Here is an 18,060-nt window from a genome sequence, read left to right on the forward strand (position 1 = left end):
AGCAGTTTGGGAGGCTGAGGCAGGAGGATCATGAGTTAAAGCCAGCCTCCACAAAAATGAGGGGCTAAGCAACTCAGTGAGACCCTGTCTGTAAATAAAATACAAAATAGGGCTGGAGATGTGGCTCAGTGGTGGGGTGCCCTTGAGTTCAATCCCAGTACTGCCTCTACCAAAAAAAAGTGCCTCAAACAGTCCTGGTAAGACATAATATCAAGATTGAGAATTAAGGGTAAGATTTTTCCAAAAGGGGAGTTTCAAGCTTGTTTAAATCTCAAAAGGACACCTGCAGTTGGCATGGATTGCTTCAGTTGGTGGGAATACTAGGGAGACATTGCGAGGTGCAGAAGGGACAGAATCCTAAATGCAGACCAAGGGCTGGTACTGGCAGGGGAAGATCTCCTCTAATACCTCAGGGAAGCCAGACCTTATAAAGAGCTTCACCCCAGTCCTTTGTACACTTGGCTATCTGTATATTCTTTTTTGTATTAATTTGAAACCATGCTATATTAAAAGGCAATCCACACCTTTTGTTAGATATTTTGCATTCACGTCTAGAGTTTCTGTCTTTTATGTGATTTATGACATATATAATTTTCAATGTTTTTATCTTATTTAGTAAATGTCCCCTTATGGCTTTTACCTGTGGTCATCAACATGGCCGGGACTTCACCTTCTTCAACCAAACTAGATATCATCCCTTCAATATTTTTTTTTCTAAAACATTCCTGATCTTTTCACTTTTGAAGTTTTAGTAGATCAAGAATCATATTCTGTTAGGCATGAAGTAGGAATCTATGCCAAGCCACCTCCACCACCACCTCAGGGGTTCTTTAATTAGCACACGCTGTCCAGCCCTCAGGTTTTGGCCTCAAGCATTCTAGCAAGTTGTGCAACTTGGTCAGGAACACTTCCTTGTGCCAGATCAAAACTGCCCATCTAGCTGTTAGGCTCTGCATCCTTGCGGTGGACCAAGGACAAGGAGCAGGGCACGGCTCTTCTCAGGTGCCAGCGGTGCCCCTCTTCCACCAGGACCGTTCAGAATGCTCCCCAGGTCTATATTTTTGATGATTTTACTCACTTCTCAGGTCAAAGGTATGTCTTTTTTTGTCAGGGTTTTCTGGTTGTACTATGAGGCAATATCTCTTTAGCCACAAAGTTTAAATTGTAAATAATAAGAACATTAGCTATGCACAGGTGATTTTGCTGAGAACCGTTAGTGTAGGGCTTGGACTAGGTTATGGCTAATCCTGAGGTTTGATGATTCTATGAAATTCCATATCACTCTTAAGCACTCTGACCCATAGTGGACATTCACCAAATACCTACAATAGTGCAGGACTGTGCTAGCCATTAGTCACATTGTACATTAGAATGTTTAAATTCAATAATATCATCTCCACTTTACAGATAAGGGACATGCGAGTAGTGTTTACAAATCAGAGAGCTACTCATAATCACACAGCTGTTAAACTGGTAAAAACTTGATTTGAATCAGAGCATGTTCCAAAACGTGCATGCCCTCTCCTCTTTATAGCTCTTTAAGGTCCCAGGTCACCTCACAGGTGACCATCAATGTGATAGGACCTGAGTAGAGAAGATTGTGTTTATCCTGACGTGGGGCTACCTACAGTTCACTAGCAAGTGAAAGCCTTACCCTTCACTGTGGGAGTTAAGACCTCAAATGTCAATGTTTCTGAAAGACAAAAATTTGTTAATTTACAAAGCAACAGGACCTTCCAGTTCAGACTTTGACAGGAGGCAGAACCAGAGACAGGTCTGAGGAGACAAAGATGGCCAGTACAGAACAGGGTGAAACTATGGAGGAAGATGAGGGACATTTATGTCTTTGACCCCTTTCCAATTTTACTTATATTTTCCTAGTTTGTAAATATCCATCTCAATGTTGTTGTGTATAAAATGAGAAAAATGCACATTCAGTCTCTGTGTGGATGAATGTTAATATCAGCTGGATTTCCCCCCTCATGTTTTTGTTTTTGTTTTTGCTTTTTTCCTGAAAAAGTGATCCTTGGAGCAGATCTGTACCAACTGGTCCATGTGAAACGGCTTTCTCTGATGCAGAAGCGAGACCTTGACTATGCCCATGATCACCATGATGTGCCGGTAGGTATGAGTGTCATTCAGTAAATACAGTTTATTGCTTTCACAGGAATATGGAAAGCTTCCTCTGGGTCCAGCCAGAAGCAAATAGAAAGAGAGGAGTCTCAGTTCTTGGGAGGACTCCCATTCAGCTTAGAGCCTGTGCTTAGGGGTGCACAACCCCTCAATGGGCTAGGAAACAAACATCAGGTTTTAGGGGGCGCCATTAAGCGAGGTGTTCCAGCCACACTTCTCCAAGTTGGTCTAGAGCCACCTCACTTGTTCTGAGCTGGTGCCCATGGAATGTCATCCTGAGAATTTATTTTGTTTTCCCTGAGACCTAGCATGCAGGTTTATTTGCCGTACAGCCAATATATTCTGAAGCAGAATTGGACCATTTTCTTAGGAACAAAAAGTCCTTCTTGGCCTGTACTTAGAAGGATGTTTGTGCAAGTCTTGAACTTTAAAAATATTTAAAATATTATTGTCAAAAGAAATGAATATTTATCATGGAAAATGGATAATAAAAGGGAGCAAGATTCACAATTAGTTTATTTTCAATCCCATTGTTATGAAAGGTCTTAGATGAATGTTCTTGATGTGTATCATTAAACACTTGCAGTTTGCATTTTAGGTTTTAAATTTGGTGCATGGAAAATATGGACAGGCATTTCACTCCAACAACTATCCCAAGGCAAGGAATTGTTTCTCTCTACCACTGCAGCAGCCTGTTTCCCAGGCTCTCACTTATTAGAGTTCTCAATCAAAGGAAGATATTTTTCAACTTTCCAAACTGTCCTATTGATACCTCTGTCTCAGGGCTTGAGACAAAAAGTAACTCTCCTTCCAATCTCATTTGGTAAATGATGTCTATTTTTCTCCAATAATTATCTTTATAAATAATTTTTCTCTTGATTTCCAACTCCTTTTTCACCTTCCCATCATTTGTACTGGTCAAAGGCTGGTATCCAATCAAGGATGCACAACCAGTTTTCTACCACAGTGGGCTCTCCTGGAAGCTATTATCTTAAGCCTTCAATATTAATATTAAAATTTCCATTATTAATATATAGCCTGAATACAGGTGGGAAAGATTCAAGATGAGCCTGGAGCATTTTGTAGTACTAGAAAGTGCCCAAACAAATGAACAACCCCCTTTTCCCCAAAAAAAACCACACAAAGCTCCAAACTCACATTGATGAACTCAGGAAATCACTTAAAAAACTCTCAAGGGCCAAAGCTAGGATAATTTGAACAAATAAATAACATGGCCTTGTACTATAACCTGAAGAATAGACTAAGATCCGTGAGCCCAAATAGACATAAATAAATCAATGTGGAAGAATAGGCAAATCTCTCATCTACAAGAATTAAATAATTTATGTAGACATTTCTGTTTCCAGGAGGTGGAGCATGAGTCCCCACCCCTTACGTATGGGCTGGGCTGTGCATTATGATTTCCTTACAAAGAGTACAGTATGGAGGGAAAGAAAAGAGTAACTTCACAGAGGGGAGAGGTAGCAAACGCCACCTCAGCCCTGTGATGAAGGCCAACCTCATGAATGCAAAGTCCTCCTCATAGCAAGGACTCTGGATGTGACAAAATGGCACCTTCTCTTGTGGCTTTCACCCTCATATCCATAACTACAGTCTAACCATAAGGGAAAAAAACATCAAAAAATTGAGAGGCATTCTACAAAGTACCTGTTGAGTATACCTCAAAACTGTCAGTCATTGAAAATTAGGAAAATCTGAGGGTTGAGGAGGCTGAGGAGACATGACAAATAAACAATGTGGTGCCTGGAAAGGGATTATGGAAGAGCAAAATGTCATTATGCAAAAACTAAGGGAATCCAAATAAGTGTGGATTTAAAATAATAATAACACATCAATCCTGATTCATCAGTTGTAACAGAAATACCACAGTAATGTAGGATGTTAACAGTAGGGAAGACTTAGTGCAGCATGTATCTAAGTATGAGGTAATGTCTTCCCAAGTATTTATAAGTCTCAAAAAAAAAAACACCTAAAATGAAAATCCCATTAATTTCTTAATTAATAAAATTTCACACTCAAATATTCAAATGATACAAAAAGCCCCACTGTCCCATCGTTATGCTCACACACGCGCATATATGTTGAAATATGTGACTGGACCCTTCTGGATGGAGCACATTGCTTCTTGCCTGCCCGACTGTGAATTCCATGTCTTTATTATAAGTCCTATTTTTTTTTTTGCAACCAAAAAAGTCTGAACTGTGCACACCTCACTTCCAACAAATACAAAACTAAGGCCCCCCACACCTCAGAGCCGTCCCTCATCAGATCCTCACCTGGTCAGGACAGAGTTAAACAGATAGAATACCCCAAACCCTGGGCTCCTTCTTGACTCCTCTAAGGTTTGCCTACCCTGACAATCAATGACTGGTGCATCTGGAGTCTAGCAGAGGTGCATATCTTTGAGGTTACTTACTCCTCGTTAATCCCCTGCCAAGGCACCTGCTCTGCACGAGCCGCCTTCCAGGGGCTTCCCCTCCTCAGTGCTGATTTCTCAGACCCAGTGTCTGAAATTCCATGCTGGCCTTTGCTTGTCTGCTCTTAGGAGAAGTCTCAGGCCTTCACCTCTGTGGGCTGTTCTTGCTCATCTTCTTCCTGTATCTCTCCCTCCCACTTGTGCTAAACGTGTCCTTGATTCTCTAGCAACCTTGAACTTCTCCCTCCATGTTCCTCCAATCAGCCGGGTTCCTTCCTACCTCAGGACCTTCACAGATGCTGTTTCTTGCCTGTGGTGCTGGAATACTGCTGTGGTTCTCCTGTTATGATGTTAATCACACCTGATTCTGTGGCTATCTGGTCACCTTCTTTGCCAATCTAGAGCTTCTGTGAGGCCAGCGGCCTCCACCTTGTACACCACTCTGTCTTCATTATTATCACTGTAGTTGAAGCTGCAACTGTCAAATAAATGGACATTGAGCTCAAAGAAATTTGTACAATGAAGACCAACAACTTAAATTATGAAAAAATTATTATCAATCATAAGAAAATAAAATACTACCAAAGAAGATGGTAAATGGACATGAAGCAGAAATTCATATTTTAAAAAAACTACAAATAATGAAAGACACAAAAGAAAATTACCAATGCCAATGCTATCAAACAGAACATCACAAGTTATAATGTATAAAAAAATTATTAGTAGTAATATCCATGACTGGAAAGTTATTTGCAGCAGTCATATCTATTACTGGTATGTTAAGCAATCAACATACCAGTAATAGATATGACTGCTACAAATAATCACATGAAACCAGTATTAATTTTTGGTGAAGTTCTACATTTAGATTTCTTTTCTTTAGGATATTTATCAGTATTTATCAAAAGCCCTACATTTTTTCCAAGTTGTCAACAATGCAACTCTAAGTACAGTGAACATCCCAAAACAAATTTCTGATAATTGATACAGATTAAATAAATGATGTATGATGTTTCACTCACATTTTTTTTGGGGGGGAAAGCCTTAAAACACACTCTTGCAAGAGAACATTTGTAAGGGAATGGTCATGATTTCTTAATTGAAAATGGAAACTATAAAACAGCATATACAAAACTGCTAAAAACAAAACCAGAAAACAGAAGATCTGTGTGTTTTGGAGGCATGCTGTATGGACATACAGGAATTTGTGTATGGCTGGATGAGGGGAGAATATTTATTGTATTTTATTATTATTTCATTTCTAGAGAAAAATGTCCTTTGAAAATTTTAATTAAGAATAACTTGGGTGAAATCTTCCTTCTAATACTAGTTCTCTTTAAGACAAGCACGCCCAGTGTTTGCTCCCTGTAAGGACGGCTAGGAACTGGGGATAGGTGACCACTCCTACCCCACACCACCCACTAGCAGCAGGCTCCTGACCAGCTTGTGTGGAAGTCACATGACAGATCTTGTTTTTTCAGGAAGCCTATGAAGAAGAATTGTTGTATGAAATAAAACTCAATAGAAAAACCTTAATCCTTCACCTTCTAAGATCAAGGTAAGTTCTAGTGTGATTCCATCACTTATAGATTTTGCCATCTCTGATATCCCAGTTTTTCTAAAACTGCCAGTAAAGTCAATTCTTCAAGTCACTGTTATCTCTGTATTATGTGAATTCTTCCTCTTCAGATATAAAGTCATTGCCTCTCAACAACTTAGAGACAGCTATCGACACGCTTGTGTGGTTTCTAAGTAACTCTTTGGGGCACTTGGAGTTCCTGAGCTTCATATAGACACTTTAGGAAAAGAGTTGACACGTTAGTGCTTTTTGAATCAGTAGAATAAAAGAATTTTGAAACCCATGGTTTTGAAATTGACTTCTATGTTGTTTAAAATAGATATAGAACTAAGTGTTTTGGAGAGTAAGCTAAGAACTGGGAAGAATTTGCTTCATCCTGATATCTTATATAGTTGAACCAACCCCGAAATCTCTTCTTGAGTCCTTCCCTTTGCTGTTAATTTTCACAGTTTTTCTCGGAACCCTTCCTACATGGGATAGCTGTATCTCAGAGACCCAAACTATAAAAGCACAGGTTGTTGTTGATTGTTCAGTCACTTGGAATGATGCCACTATTAGAGAATGGAGACTCAGGTCTGTTAGCTAAAACAAACAAAAAATACAGAAAAACGTCCTTCCCATCCTAAATCTCCCACTAGACAAACATGCAGAAAATGCAAGCCTAATAGCATGATCATATTGATAATATTTTCAGATTGCATATTCTCCACATGAAGGGAGCTAATATTTATTAAGTGGTTTCTGTGTATTTTTATTAAAGTTATTTCTTGAGTCTTACAACATCTATATGAAGTAAGTACATTAAAACAATAGCTTATCATATATATAGCATTGAATCCCAATAAAAATATAGAAAAATAATAGCTTACCCAGGGTCACAATGAAGGGGGCTTTATGTTTCTGATTAAAATTTAGAGTCACGTTATCAATTGACTGAAGGTCATTCAGATTCTCTATTTCCCTTTGTGTCAGTTTTAAACTAAAACTTTCATGGAAATATGGGTTTTGCCTAAGTTACCACACTTTAGGCATGATGTTTCATAATATTCTCTTGCTCTTTTTTAATGTCTATAGTATCTTCAGTGATAATCTTCTTTTTTTCTGATTTCAATAATTTGAGTGTTTTTTTCCTCCAAGAGAGTTTATCAATTATTGAAAGTGTTAAATATTAAGTAATTAATATGACATTACTTTATAGATATGCCATTGATGTGAACTATTAAGAAGTTTGTTCCAGGTGTTTTGTTTGCATTCATCTAAACATCAATACTGGGATTTACACTGATTGATTGTACCTATGCTTGCATTCCTGAGATAAAATCTTATTTGCCTATTATTCATTATTTTAAATTATATTGTGGTATTCAACTTACAACTTGTTCATGGTGTTTGAAACTGTGTCGAAGTTGACATTAGATGACATTGGTCATATAAAATTAGTAGGAGCCCAGGACTGTGGAGCTTGCCTGTAATTCCAGTGGCTCGGTGGGCTGAATCAGAAGAATCCCAGATCTGATGTCAACCTGGGCAAATTAGGATACCCTCTCTCAAAAAAAAAAAAATTTTTTTTTTTTTTTAAAAAGAGAGCTGGGGATGTGGCTTTGACCAGTAAAGCACCCCAGGGTTTAACCCACAGTTTAATCTACTCATTTTAATAAATAAAATGAGTTGGGTAGTGTTCTCTTATCTTACATTTTCTAAAGATATTATTCTTTTAAAATGTTTGATAGTACTCACAAGTTTTTAATTTTGTTACCTGATATTATGTGTAGACTTCCTATGTTTACTATTTACATAATACACTATTTTTCATTCACTTTTCACTATGCTTTTGTCTTTACATTTAAAATGTGCATTTTGTAAGATGGCAGTTAGTTGGCTCTTGATATTTAATGAATTCTGTCAAAAACCTCTGATTTTTTAATTGGGATATTTAGTCCATTCATGCTGCATGTTGTCATCGGTAGGGCTGGATTTTAAGTTTTGTTTGTTTGTTTTGCTAATATTTGATCATGGTCTGGAGGCCGCTCATCACATGGTTGCCTTTATCGCTTAGGGTTTTAGAGTGAATCATCCTCATATCCTCTCTGCTCTCATTTTTAGGGAGTTCCTGTCCTCAAATTACAGTGAGACCTTCTACACCTTGAAAAAAAAAATGCTCGTCCATCATCCTCTAATCACGGTAGCTTACAGAACCTTTCCGTGTCACTTTTCTGAAACTAATATTTCCTGATGTGATTCCAAAACTCAATTCAAGCCTTACCAATTTCTCCAAAAGGCGCCATGTCAGTACCAAACCCTGAATTGATTCATCTCACCAAATGAGACCTGAATAGAAAACAGGCACCTTTCTCTAACAAATGATCCCCATAATGTGTCTCTCTTTAATCAACTGACTTTTCTAGAGTCAATATTGTGCTAAGCCTGGAGGAAGGGCAAAGCAGGACCCCAAAGAAGACTAGAGCATCCTGGTGGGATCTACTTAAGCTAGTGATGGTGGTTTCTTCTTATTTTCCATATGAAACGTTGTTTTAACCACTATTATTCTAGTGGATATAGATTATAGTTTTTACTTCACTCCCCTTCCAGAACATACCGTCTGCCACCCTCTAGCCAAGAACAATATAAGTCCTTCTTACCAAAATTATGCGTTAAAAAACTTATTTCCTCTATTTAAAGCAAATGCCAACCTCTGGGGGATCTCAGTCATCATATCGTCTTAAGACACAGAACCAGAGGAAAACTTGGTGACGTCCCTTTATGCAGGGGCTGGTGGCCATCCTGTGAGGGTGTGAGGTCCCCAGAAGGCCTCTGTCATCTACAGGCAGGAGCTGAACCATGGAAATAATGGGAAGAGTAGCACCGGACAGGCTCACCATGAGCAAACCACCATGAGGAGTTGGGGGCTGCCAGCAGGATTGAAGCAGAGAGGCCGGAAAGAAGGGCATGAGGGGGGCTTGGAGGAAGGCAGGGTCTTCTTACAGGAAGCATCAAGAGCTTGGCTTCATTTCATAGGCAGCTGGGGAAATTGTGATATGAACACAAGAGGGTCAGCATGGCAAAGATTTTAGGATGAATTGAGGGAATGATATTTATATAGAAAAGGTTTGCATATCTGAAACTGGTGTCATCACCTAGTAGACTATGAAATGTGTGATGAAAGAATCCATACTTGGTTTTACACAAAGTAATGATGTGATTCAGGTACAAGATCTCTAAAGCAGACTCAAATGTTTCCGACTGAGACAGTGTAATTCAGAAAGCACAGGAAAATGTGGAACCCAGGAATGAAATACTAACGTGTCTGAAAGGAAAATAATGAGATAATAATATTTACACAATATTGATATTCATACTTACATTAATACACTCTTCTACGTTAGGAGCACTGCTTTTACCAAGGATCCATTATACATGAATTTGATTCTGCAGCCAGCATCAGCACGTGTAAAGGTCTAAGGTAAGGCAGAGTATCTTCCTCTTTCTTTCTCCCCGCCCCCCCCCCCCCGCCTTTTTTTTTTTTTTTTTTTTTTTTGATTTCTTTTGGTTCTAGGGATTGAACCTAGCAGTGCTCTATCCCTGAGCTACACCCCCAACCCTTTTTATTTTTTATTTTGAGACTGGGTCTCCTTAAGTTGCTACAGGGCTCACTAAGTTGCTCAGGCTGGACTCAAACTTGTGATCCTCCTGCCTCAGCTTCCCAAGTCACTACAGGCATGCACCACCCCTCACAGTTTCCTATTTATTTTATAACTTTTCCTATAAATGTTTAAAGACACCTGTTTTGCTTATTTCTTTTTACTAACTCTCTAAATAGAAAATATAATGGATAAAGGGCTATAGTATAATTTTAGCAGTGAGTGTGAGCTCCTGCGATTTATGTTCATTTTGACAAAAAGATGTCTAACACACACCCTTAGCAAGAACAGATTTGCAACATATGACCAAAGGATTCAGAGCTGGGGGTGGAGGGTCCTGGAAATCTTTTAGTTTGTGCTCTTATGTTAGAGAACAGGACACTACATCAGAGACTTGCTCCTGAACATTCGCTAGAGTAGAACTGAATCCAAAGTCCAATTCTCTTGAATGCTAGTTCTGAGTCCCCACTATACCATGGCACTTTAGTGAGTTAGCATTTTACTCAATCAGGCTGTGTTTATGATCTCTTTATTTGGGGGCGGTTATTGGGAATTGGGAACTCGAACACTGAGCCACATCCCCAGCCCTATTTTGTATTTTATTTAGAGACAGGGTCTCACTGAGCTGCTTAGCATCTCACTTTTGCTGAGGCTAATTTTGAATTCTTGATCCTTCTGCCTCAGCCTTCCAAGCCTCTGGGATTACAGGTGGGCGCCACCACGCCCAGCTGTCTATGATCTCTAAAGAGTAAAAGGTCAGAGGTAATTCTCTATAGATCTTGGACTCAAGGACAAAGAAAGGTTCAAGGAAAAGAAGGAAGATGAGGGGTCATAGAGGGTAGAACAAGGAGCTTTTCTTTGAGTCATCCCCCATGTTCCAGCCTTTTTAAGAAGGAGAAACCCTTTAGTGACAAAATTTCCCCAAAATAGTTTTGTATCTTCATATATTTATTCTGCACTTAATGCACAGACAAAAGAATGAACAAAATTTCTGCAAAACCTGAAGCCACCAGGGTGGGAATTATTATTGTACCTAGAAATTGGATTGTCAAACTTCTGAAAATCCATGTGGACTGACTTTTAGAAAATGTTCTTAATTCTACCAAAGCCCACAGGCTATCTTGCTTCTTTACCACCAGAAAACCTGGATCCCTGTTCATGAAGTCTTGACTTTGTAGTTTCCCATTCTTCAAAAGAAAAAGTCAACAAAATAGAATAGGATAGTTATGGATCTTGAATGCATATGGTGTTCCAATTCCCACAGGGGATTCTTCAGAGTTCGTGATCAAAGGTATCTCATTGAACCAGTGAAATACTCAGATGAGGGGGAGCATTTGGTGTTCAAATACAATGCCAAGGGGCCGTATGCTGCCAATTTTACTTGTGCGGAGCTCAATTTTACCAAGAACGCTGCTCCAACGGACACCTCACACAAGGGAAACTACAAGATGGAAGTGAGTGCTGTGTTTAAGTCCTCTTACCCCAGGTGAAACACACCCATTCCCCATGATTCCTGTAGGCTCTGGAGATTGTGAGTCAAGCTAGTGAGCACATCGCAATCTGTTTCATCAGTATCAAGAAAGGGAATGTCTACAGCCCTCTATATCGAAGACAGAAATTTTCAGTATCTTGAAACTTGTCTTAGATAATGTCTCTCTCCTTGCCTCCCCTGCCACCTGGGGACTGTCAATGACAAGCCCTATTCTCCCTTCCCTCAGGCCAGATGTTCTGATGGTGAAGGATAACTAAGAACAATAACAGGTCTGTTTCTGATGGGATGGTGGCAGAGTCCTTGGGTTTTAGACTTATATATAACTAGTTGGGTAGAAAACTAGTTCTTATCCCCAAAAGAACCAGTTGATATGAACTTGAAAGCTCCATGTTTGTTTATCATCTTCTCAGGTCCAAGGTCCAGTGTCTGAAACTTACTGGATGACTAACAAGTGTCTCCCGATAGAATCACTCAGGGAAGAGACAATTCCTTAGTTCATGAAAGAATGACTGACTTAAATCTCTGAACAAGTCCCTTTCATTTGTCCTCAGAGAACATGCCCACTCCTCATTTATGCTGAAATCATAGAAGAACTTCCTGGTATTGGTGTTTTCTAGAAATAAGAGACCTAGATTTAGCAATATTCATCGGTTTCCTTAAAATTGAGACCATGCCAATTAGGAGTTTGGGAGGCAGGAAAAAATTAGGAGGGACATGGTCAGTTCTGTCATTCAGTCTGGTTGGAGCTCTCACTATATATATATATTCATGGGTGCTTCCTACATGAACTTGCTTATGAACCATTTAATCTGTACATGAAAGAAAAAGAAAAGGAACCTTAAGTATTAAACATGGGATTCATGATTATATTATATCTCTTGTCTAACCTTAAAGACTAAACAAAGGGTAGTCAAATATGGAATGTTGCTTCAGGATTATTAGATATGCTCATTTAATTCACCTTCCAATGTCAGCAAGATTAATTTTCTTATCTTAAAAATGTTAGCTTTTCAGAAATTCACTGTTAAGGTTAAAAATGTTAACATACTTCATTGAATTGTTCATCAATTTCCAGAGCGTCCATGAACAAAAGTATATGGAGCTGTTCGTTGTTGCTGATGATTTCGTGGTAAGTTTCCAGAGAACATTTTCGCTTTTCATTCATCCTCATGAAACCGCGGATGTGATGGAGCCCAGAGTAGTGGTGTTCTAATCGGAGTGCTATTCTGGTCTCAAACTTCTGTTTTTAACTTCTTCAAAATACATGCATATAAGAGATGATTTAGGTCTTTTGATATTGCAGGGGACTAATCCAAACTAGAACCCTCCTCCCCACTGTGAACATATGGAGATGCTGAGCAGCATATGAAAAGTTGAAGACTCGTCAACACTCTGTTGACCAAAAGAAAACATTGAATATTTCCAGATACTAAAAATTAAGAAGAAAATCTCCATCAGAAAAGGAAGTAAAACCCAAAGCCTTGATGACCCGTGACATAGAGAATACAGTTGTAATGAGTGAGGAATTAACCTCCTTACAAGCAAAAGTCTGGCCTTTGGAAACGAGTCCTCCACATAATTCTCAGAGCTAGAAGGGGCTGCCCCATCCCTGAAAAAGAAATTAGAAAAGCTCCACTGAAACCGTAAAAGATAAAGGAAGTTGGTTTGCCCGTAGGCATGGGAAGGGAAAATATCACCCAAGAAAAACCAGAAATTCTAAGCCTGCACCATGCACAGAGAGGGCACATGGTGGTTGGTGATTTTGTTTTGTTTTGTTTTTCTTCAGCTGCAGACATACCACGCAAGGCTTTCAGCATAAAAACTGACTAGATATGTATGTGGTAAACAACTTGAGCTGAAGTAAAAAATGTCCTATAAAGACACTTTAATAATCCAAGACGAAATGAATCCTAGGAGGCAGGGTCAGCCAGCATAGTGAAGAGGAGACTAAGACTACCAAGAACTATCAGTTATCCAGTGATACCTTCAAATCATTCTTCATCACGAAAGTATAGGTTTACAGTTATCAGAGAATATAGAAAGTGAATAGAATAGAAATTACAAAAAAAAGAATTAGATGAGATGGTAAAAAATGGCCAGCTTCCTTGTAAAACTATTCCACATTGATAAAAGGAAAATGCATATATCCTTGAATGAATGAAACAGCAGATTAGACACAGGTGAAGAGAGAATCAGTACACTGGAGGATGGAGATGACAGGGAAACAACCACTTATTGATCACAGATAAGTACAGTTGAAAACTATGAGAAAATAGGAGACATTAATGCAGAATAAAAGATTGCAGAGAATGAGTATGGGTTACTGGATGACAGACACTCTTTGAGAGGCAATTTTTGAAAATGTTCCAGAAATAAATGGGGCTAAATAAACCAGATAACAATGTAGAAAAATTACAGAATAGTGAGTATGAGGGGGAAACTGTAACAAAATAAACACCTTAAATATTAAATAGAACAAAGAGAGGGAGTTGCACACTATTTAAGCAAAAGAAGAAGACTTAAGTTTTTTTTTTCTTTATAACAGCTCATGATGGATGAAGCATTTTTATTGAGCTTTTATGAAGCTCCTACTATGAAAGCATGTTGATATGATGTTTTTATTTCCAGTATCGCAGGAATGGTCAACCTCACTATAAACTAAGGAACCGAATTTGGGGAATGGTCAATTTTGTCAACATGGTAAGTTTTGCTATAGTGTGAGTCAAGCTGAACATACAAAGAACATTCTGGGGTCTATCTCCATTGGATTCTTATAGTAACCTTGATACAGTGGGAGTTCATATCACAAAAATTCATCAAGTAAAATGACTGGCAAAAATTTATTGAAAACATTGTAACAACCAATGACAGCTCTGAGATTTTGGTTTTCTACATCAATAACATTTAATATTAAAATAAGTTTTAATATTTATCTCTAACAAAATTGATGAAGCAATGTACAAAAAATTTGAAAGCCAATCACATGTAAACTGAATCTCACGTGTTATATGACCTTGTATGAAAAAAGTTTCTTCAAGCTAAAATGTATTGCCCATGGTTTGGCACAGAAATTATGGGAACTATTTCAGTAAAATCTATTAAGATGACTGCTTTTTGTAGATTTTAATGAATTATAAATCTTAAACAAATTGTGAATTGTACACATCTCTCTTTGCTGCCTCCTTAGACACCCCTGCCCTATTACCAGGATAGTAAAGAACTATGGGAACATGCTGGAAGGAATAGCTAGTGGCTGTTCATTCATCAGTTGAGAAAAACTTAATCTAGTTATCTTATTTGGCTACTATGAAAACAACTACTGCAGACATTTGAATGCATTGGTGTGGGTGAACACAGAATTTTATGCAGATAACTAAGAGGTGGGAATGCTGGGTTATATGTCACATGTATGCCTCCTTAATTGTTTCCCATGGATTTATATTTTATTTTTAATTTTCATTCAGTTGAAAATGTTTGATGTTCCTTATGGATTCTTTTTGTTTCAGTGCTTATAGCTAGGATGTTGCTTCATTTGCCAATATTTGGGGACTTTTATGGTTTTTGTTACTGATTTCTAATTTTCATTCCATTAGAATTAGAGACTATTTTGTCAATTTCAATTGTTTTACATTTGTTGAGTTGTTTGTTTTTTCTTGACCCAGAATCTGATTGTGTTAGTCAGTTTTTTTTTAACCACTCTGACCAAAATACCTGACAAGAATAATTTAGAGAAGGAAAGATTTATTTGGCTCAGGATTCAAGTTTATACTGCTTGAATTCTCTGAGCTTCTTGGATCTATGATTCAGTGTTTCCTATTATTTTTGAAAGTTCTCTTCAAATACTTCTGCTTTATTCTCTCTCAGCTGGCTCCATGTTGGGGGCCTGAGGTGAGGGAGAACATCATGGCAGAAGAGTATAGTCTAGGAAAGCTGGTCAGCTCATGGTAGCAAGAAGGAGAGAGAGAAAAAAATTAAGAGAAAGCACTCACAAGGGGCCAAGGATTTTGAGGGTTCATCCCCAGAGACCTACTGCTTCCAACTAGGTTCCATCCCCCAGTAGAGTCCGTTCAGCTATCAATGAAATAATCCACTTGATGGATTCATCAGAATGGATTAACCCACTGATTAAATGTATTAATCTATTGATGAAGTCAGAGTCTTCATGATCCAAATCCTTCCCAGAGTCCTGCCTCTGGACATTGCTGCACTGGGGACGTCTTCAGCATGAGATTTTGGGAAACATTCCAGATCTAAACCATAACATTGGGTCTAGCATAGTTAATGTTCAAGAGTACTTTAAAAAAATATTCTGCCATTGGTGGTTAGAGTTCTCTATAAATACTAGTTATGTCAAGTTGATTGACAGTGTTTGTCAAGTTCTCTCATTTCTCACCCCCACACTCTTGTCTCTGGAAGAAAGTTACCATGCACAGTTCACACTTCAGGAGAGGGGAGTCATGCTTCCTTTCCACGAGAGTAGAGAGTCTATATCAATTACTGGGAATTCCTCACAAAAGGTATTCTCTTTCAACCCATGAAGTTATTTCTTCAATTGTTGTTGTATATCAATAAGGGCCACAGGGCAATACGCTAGTTGATCTGTGTGTCCCTTTGGCATACCACTATCAAAGTGTGTGAGTGTGTGTGTGTGTGTGTGTGAGAGAGAGAGAGAGAGAGAGAGATGGGGGAATGTGTTAGTTTATACTGTTTGAATACTGCTTGAGTTCTCTGAGCTTCTTGGATCTATGATTCAGGGTTTCCTATTATTTTTGAAAGTTCTTGACCATGTTCTCTTCAAATACTTCTGCTTTATTCTCTCTCTCTTCTTCTTCTTCTGGTATTTCAGTTATTAATATATTAGAACCTGTGATTTTTCTCTTCTGTTTGTTTCACTTCTTGTCTTTCAATTTGGGTCATTTCTATAGAGTCAATAGAATTCTTTCCTTAATTGTGTCTTGCCTTTTCAAGTGCTTATCAAAGGTATTCTTTATCTTCACTACTATAATTTTTCTATCATTTCTGTTCATTCTTTCTTATAATTTCCACCTCTGTGCTGAAATTCAAATCTGTTCAAGAATGTTTTTCACTTGTTTTTTTTTAATTTCTGAACAACAAATTACTACAAATTTAGCACCATAAAACAACATCCATTTCAACTTTATTTTAGGCCAGTCTAGGTACAACATAACTTGGTTCTCTGCTCACATCTCATAATGCTGAAATCAGGATGGGGAATGGGGGTTCAGCTCACATATGTTGTTGGTGGAGTTTAACTTGCTCAGTTGTAGAATTGAAGTCCCCACATCTCATGCAAGTGTCACCTGGGCTGAACTTGTTTCTAGAGACCCTGGTCATTCCTTGATGCCCAGTGCTTCCATGGACCCTTTCACAGTGTGGCAGCTTCTTTAAGCCAGTGAGGGAATCTCTGCTGCTTCAAGTTGGTGGTCTTTTATAAAGGATTAAGTCAGGTACACCCACAGAAACCCTCTTTGGTTTAATTGCACTGATTTGGGAATTCAAACTACATCTGCAAAATCCTTTTACCTTTGTCATATTATAGCCTGATCATAGTAGTGAAATATTCACAGTCCCACCGACATTTAAGGTACTGGGGTGTTTGTGTCAGAAGACAGAGTTCTGTCAATTCTTTGCTCTTGAACAGTGGGTGGGATTTCCTCACCTTCTAGTGTGTTCCATTGGATAGTGGGCACTATGTGAAGATGGGTAAAAATAAGGAAATAGTCTTTACACCTATTCATGATGCACTTCTTCTTCACAAGGTCCTTCACTGTTCAGTGGAATCCATCTTGTTGGAAATCCTTTTGTTGCTACTCTTAATTGCAGTGCACCAACATTTCAAATCCCACTGGCTCACCTTGTGCTTAGCCTGGGGCCGGGGTTGTTGGTAAGTGTTCGTCCATGTTCTTGCTCCAAGTTCACTTTGCACATTGGTGGCCAGTACCCAGATCCCTCCTCAGGCTCTCGTCTATTCTCCAGTGGTGATCTGTTGATCAATACTTGATGCTGTAAGCCTGGGTGCGGCCTCAGAGCATTCTCTTATCCTGTTCTTTTTCACCCTTAGAAAAGCACTGTGCAAGGGTCACTGGGTGGGCAGTTCTAAGGACCATTCTTGGAGACCTCAGCTGGGCTCAGGACATTTCCTGCCTCTCCTCCAAGGGCAGAAGGTTTTTCTATTTACCCTTTCTTCAGTCACATCAGCCTTCGTCCTTCATTCTAGGCATAAAAAAAAAAATTGCTGTGGTTTCCTCAAAGCTTAAGGCTTTTGCTCCTTGGGAGAAAGAGTCTGATAGATTTGGTTGAATTTTGCAAAGTAGCAGCTGCTGGTAGCCTTCAGGCCTCTTCCGCTGAGGGTGTCTCCATTCTCCCTCCTGGTCCTCTCTCTTTTTTAAAAAAATCTAAATTAATTAATTAATCAATTTTAATTAGGTACATATGACAGCAGAATGCATTTTGACCCATTGTACACGATTGCAGCACAACTTTTCACTTCTCTGGTTGTACATGATGTAGCGTGGCATCATATGTGCAGTCACACATGTACCTAGGCTAATGATGTCCATCTCATTCCACCATCTTTCCTGCCCCCATGGCCCCTCCCCAACTCCTCCTCCCCTTTGTCCCATCAAAGTTCCTCAATTTTTTCGATGCCCCCCCCCATTATGAATCAGCATCCAGTTATCAGAGAGAACATTCAGCCTTTGGTTTTTGGGGATTGGCTTACTTCACTTAGCATGATATTCTCCAACCCCATCCATTTACC

The 18,060-nt window shown here is 38.8% G+C and overlaps 1 protein-coding gene across 1 annotated transcript in view; it reads left to right on the top strand.

Moving 5' to 3' along the window:
• Positions 1–1,040: 1,040 nt before the first annotated feature.
• Adam7 (ADAM metallopeptidase domain 7) overlaps positions 1,041–18,060 on the top strand; it is a 59,913-nt gene continuing 42,893 nt past the window's right edge. Inside the window, exons 1-8 of the mRNA XM_071609321.1 lie at positions 1,041–1,093; positions 2,016–2,121; positions 6,052–6,128; positions 8,253–8,331; positions 9,533–9,609; positions 11,052–11,241; positions 12,355–12,408; positions 13,908–13,979. Of these exons, the coding sequence (XP_071465422.1) occupies positions 1,041–1,093; positions 2,016–2,121; positions 6,052–6,128; positions 8,253–8,331; positions 9,533–9,609; positions 11,052–11,241; positions 12,355–12,408; positions 13,908–13,979 (708 nt within the window). The remainder of the gene's footprint in view (positions 1,094–2,015; positions 2,122–6,051; positions 6,129–8,252; positions 8,332–9,532; positions 9,610–11,051; positions 11,242–12,354; positions 12,409–13,907; positions 13,980–18,060) is intronic.

Source organism: Marmota flaviventris, chromosome 3, assembly GCF_047511675.1.
Source record: "Marmota flaviventris isolate mMarFla1 chromosome 3, mMarFla1.hap1, whole genome shotgun sequence".
Lineage (NCBI taxonomy): Eukaryota > Metazoa > Chordata > Mammalia > Rodentia > Sciuridae > Marmota > Marmota flaviventris.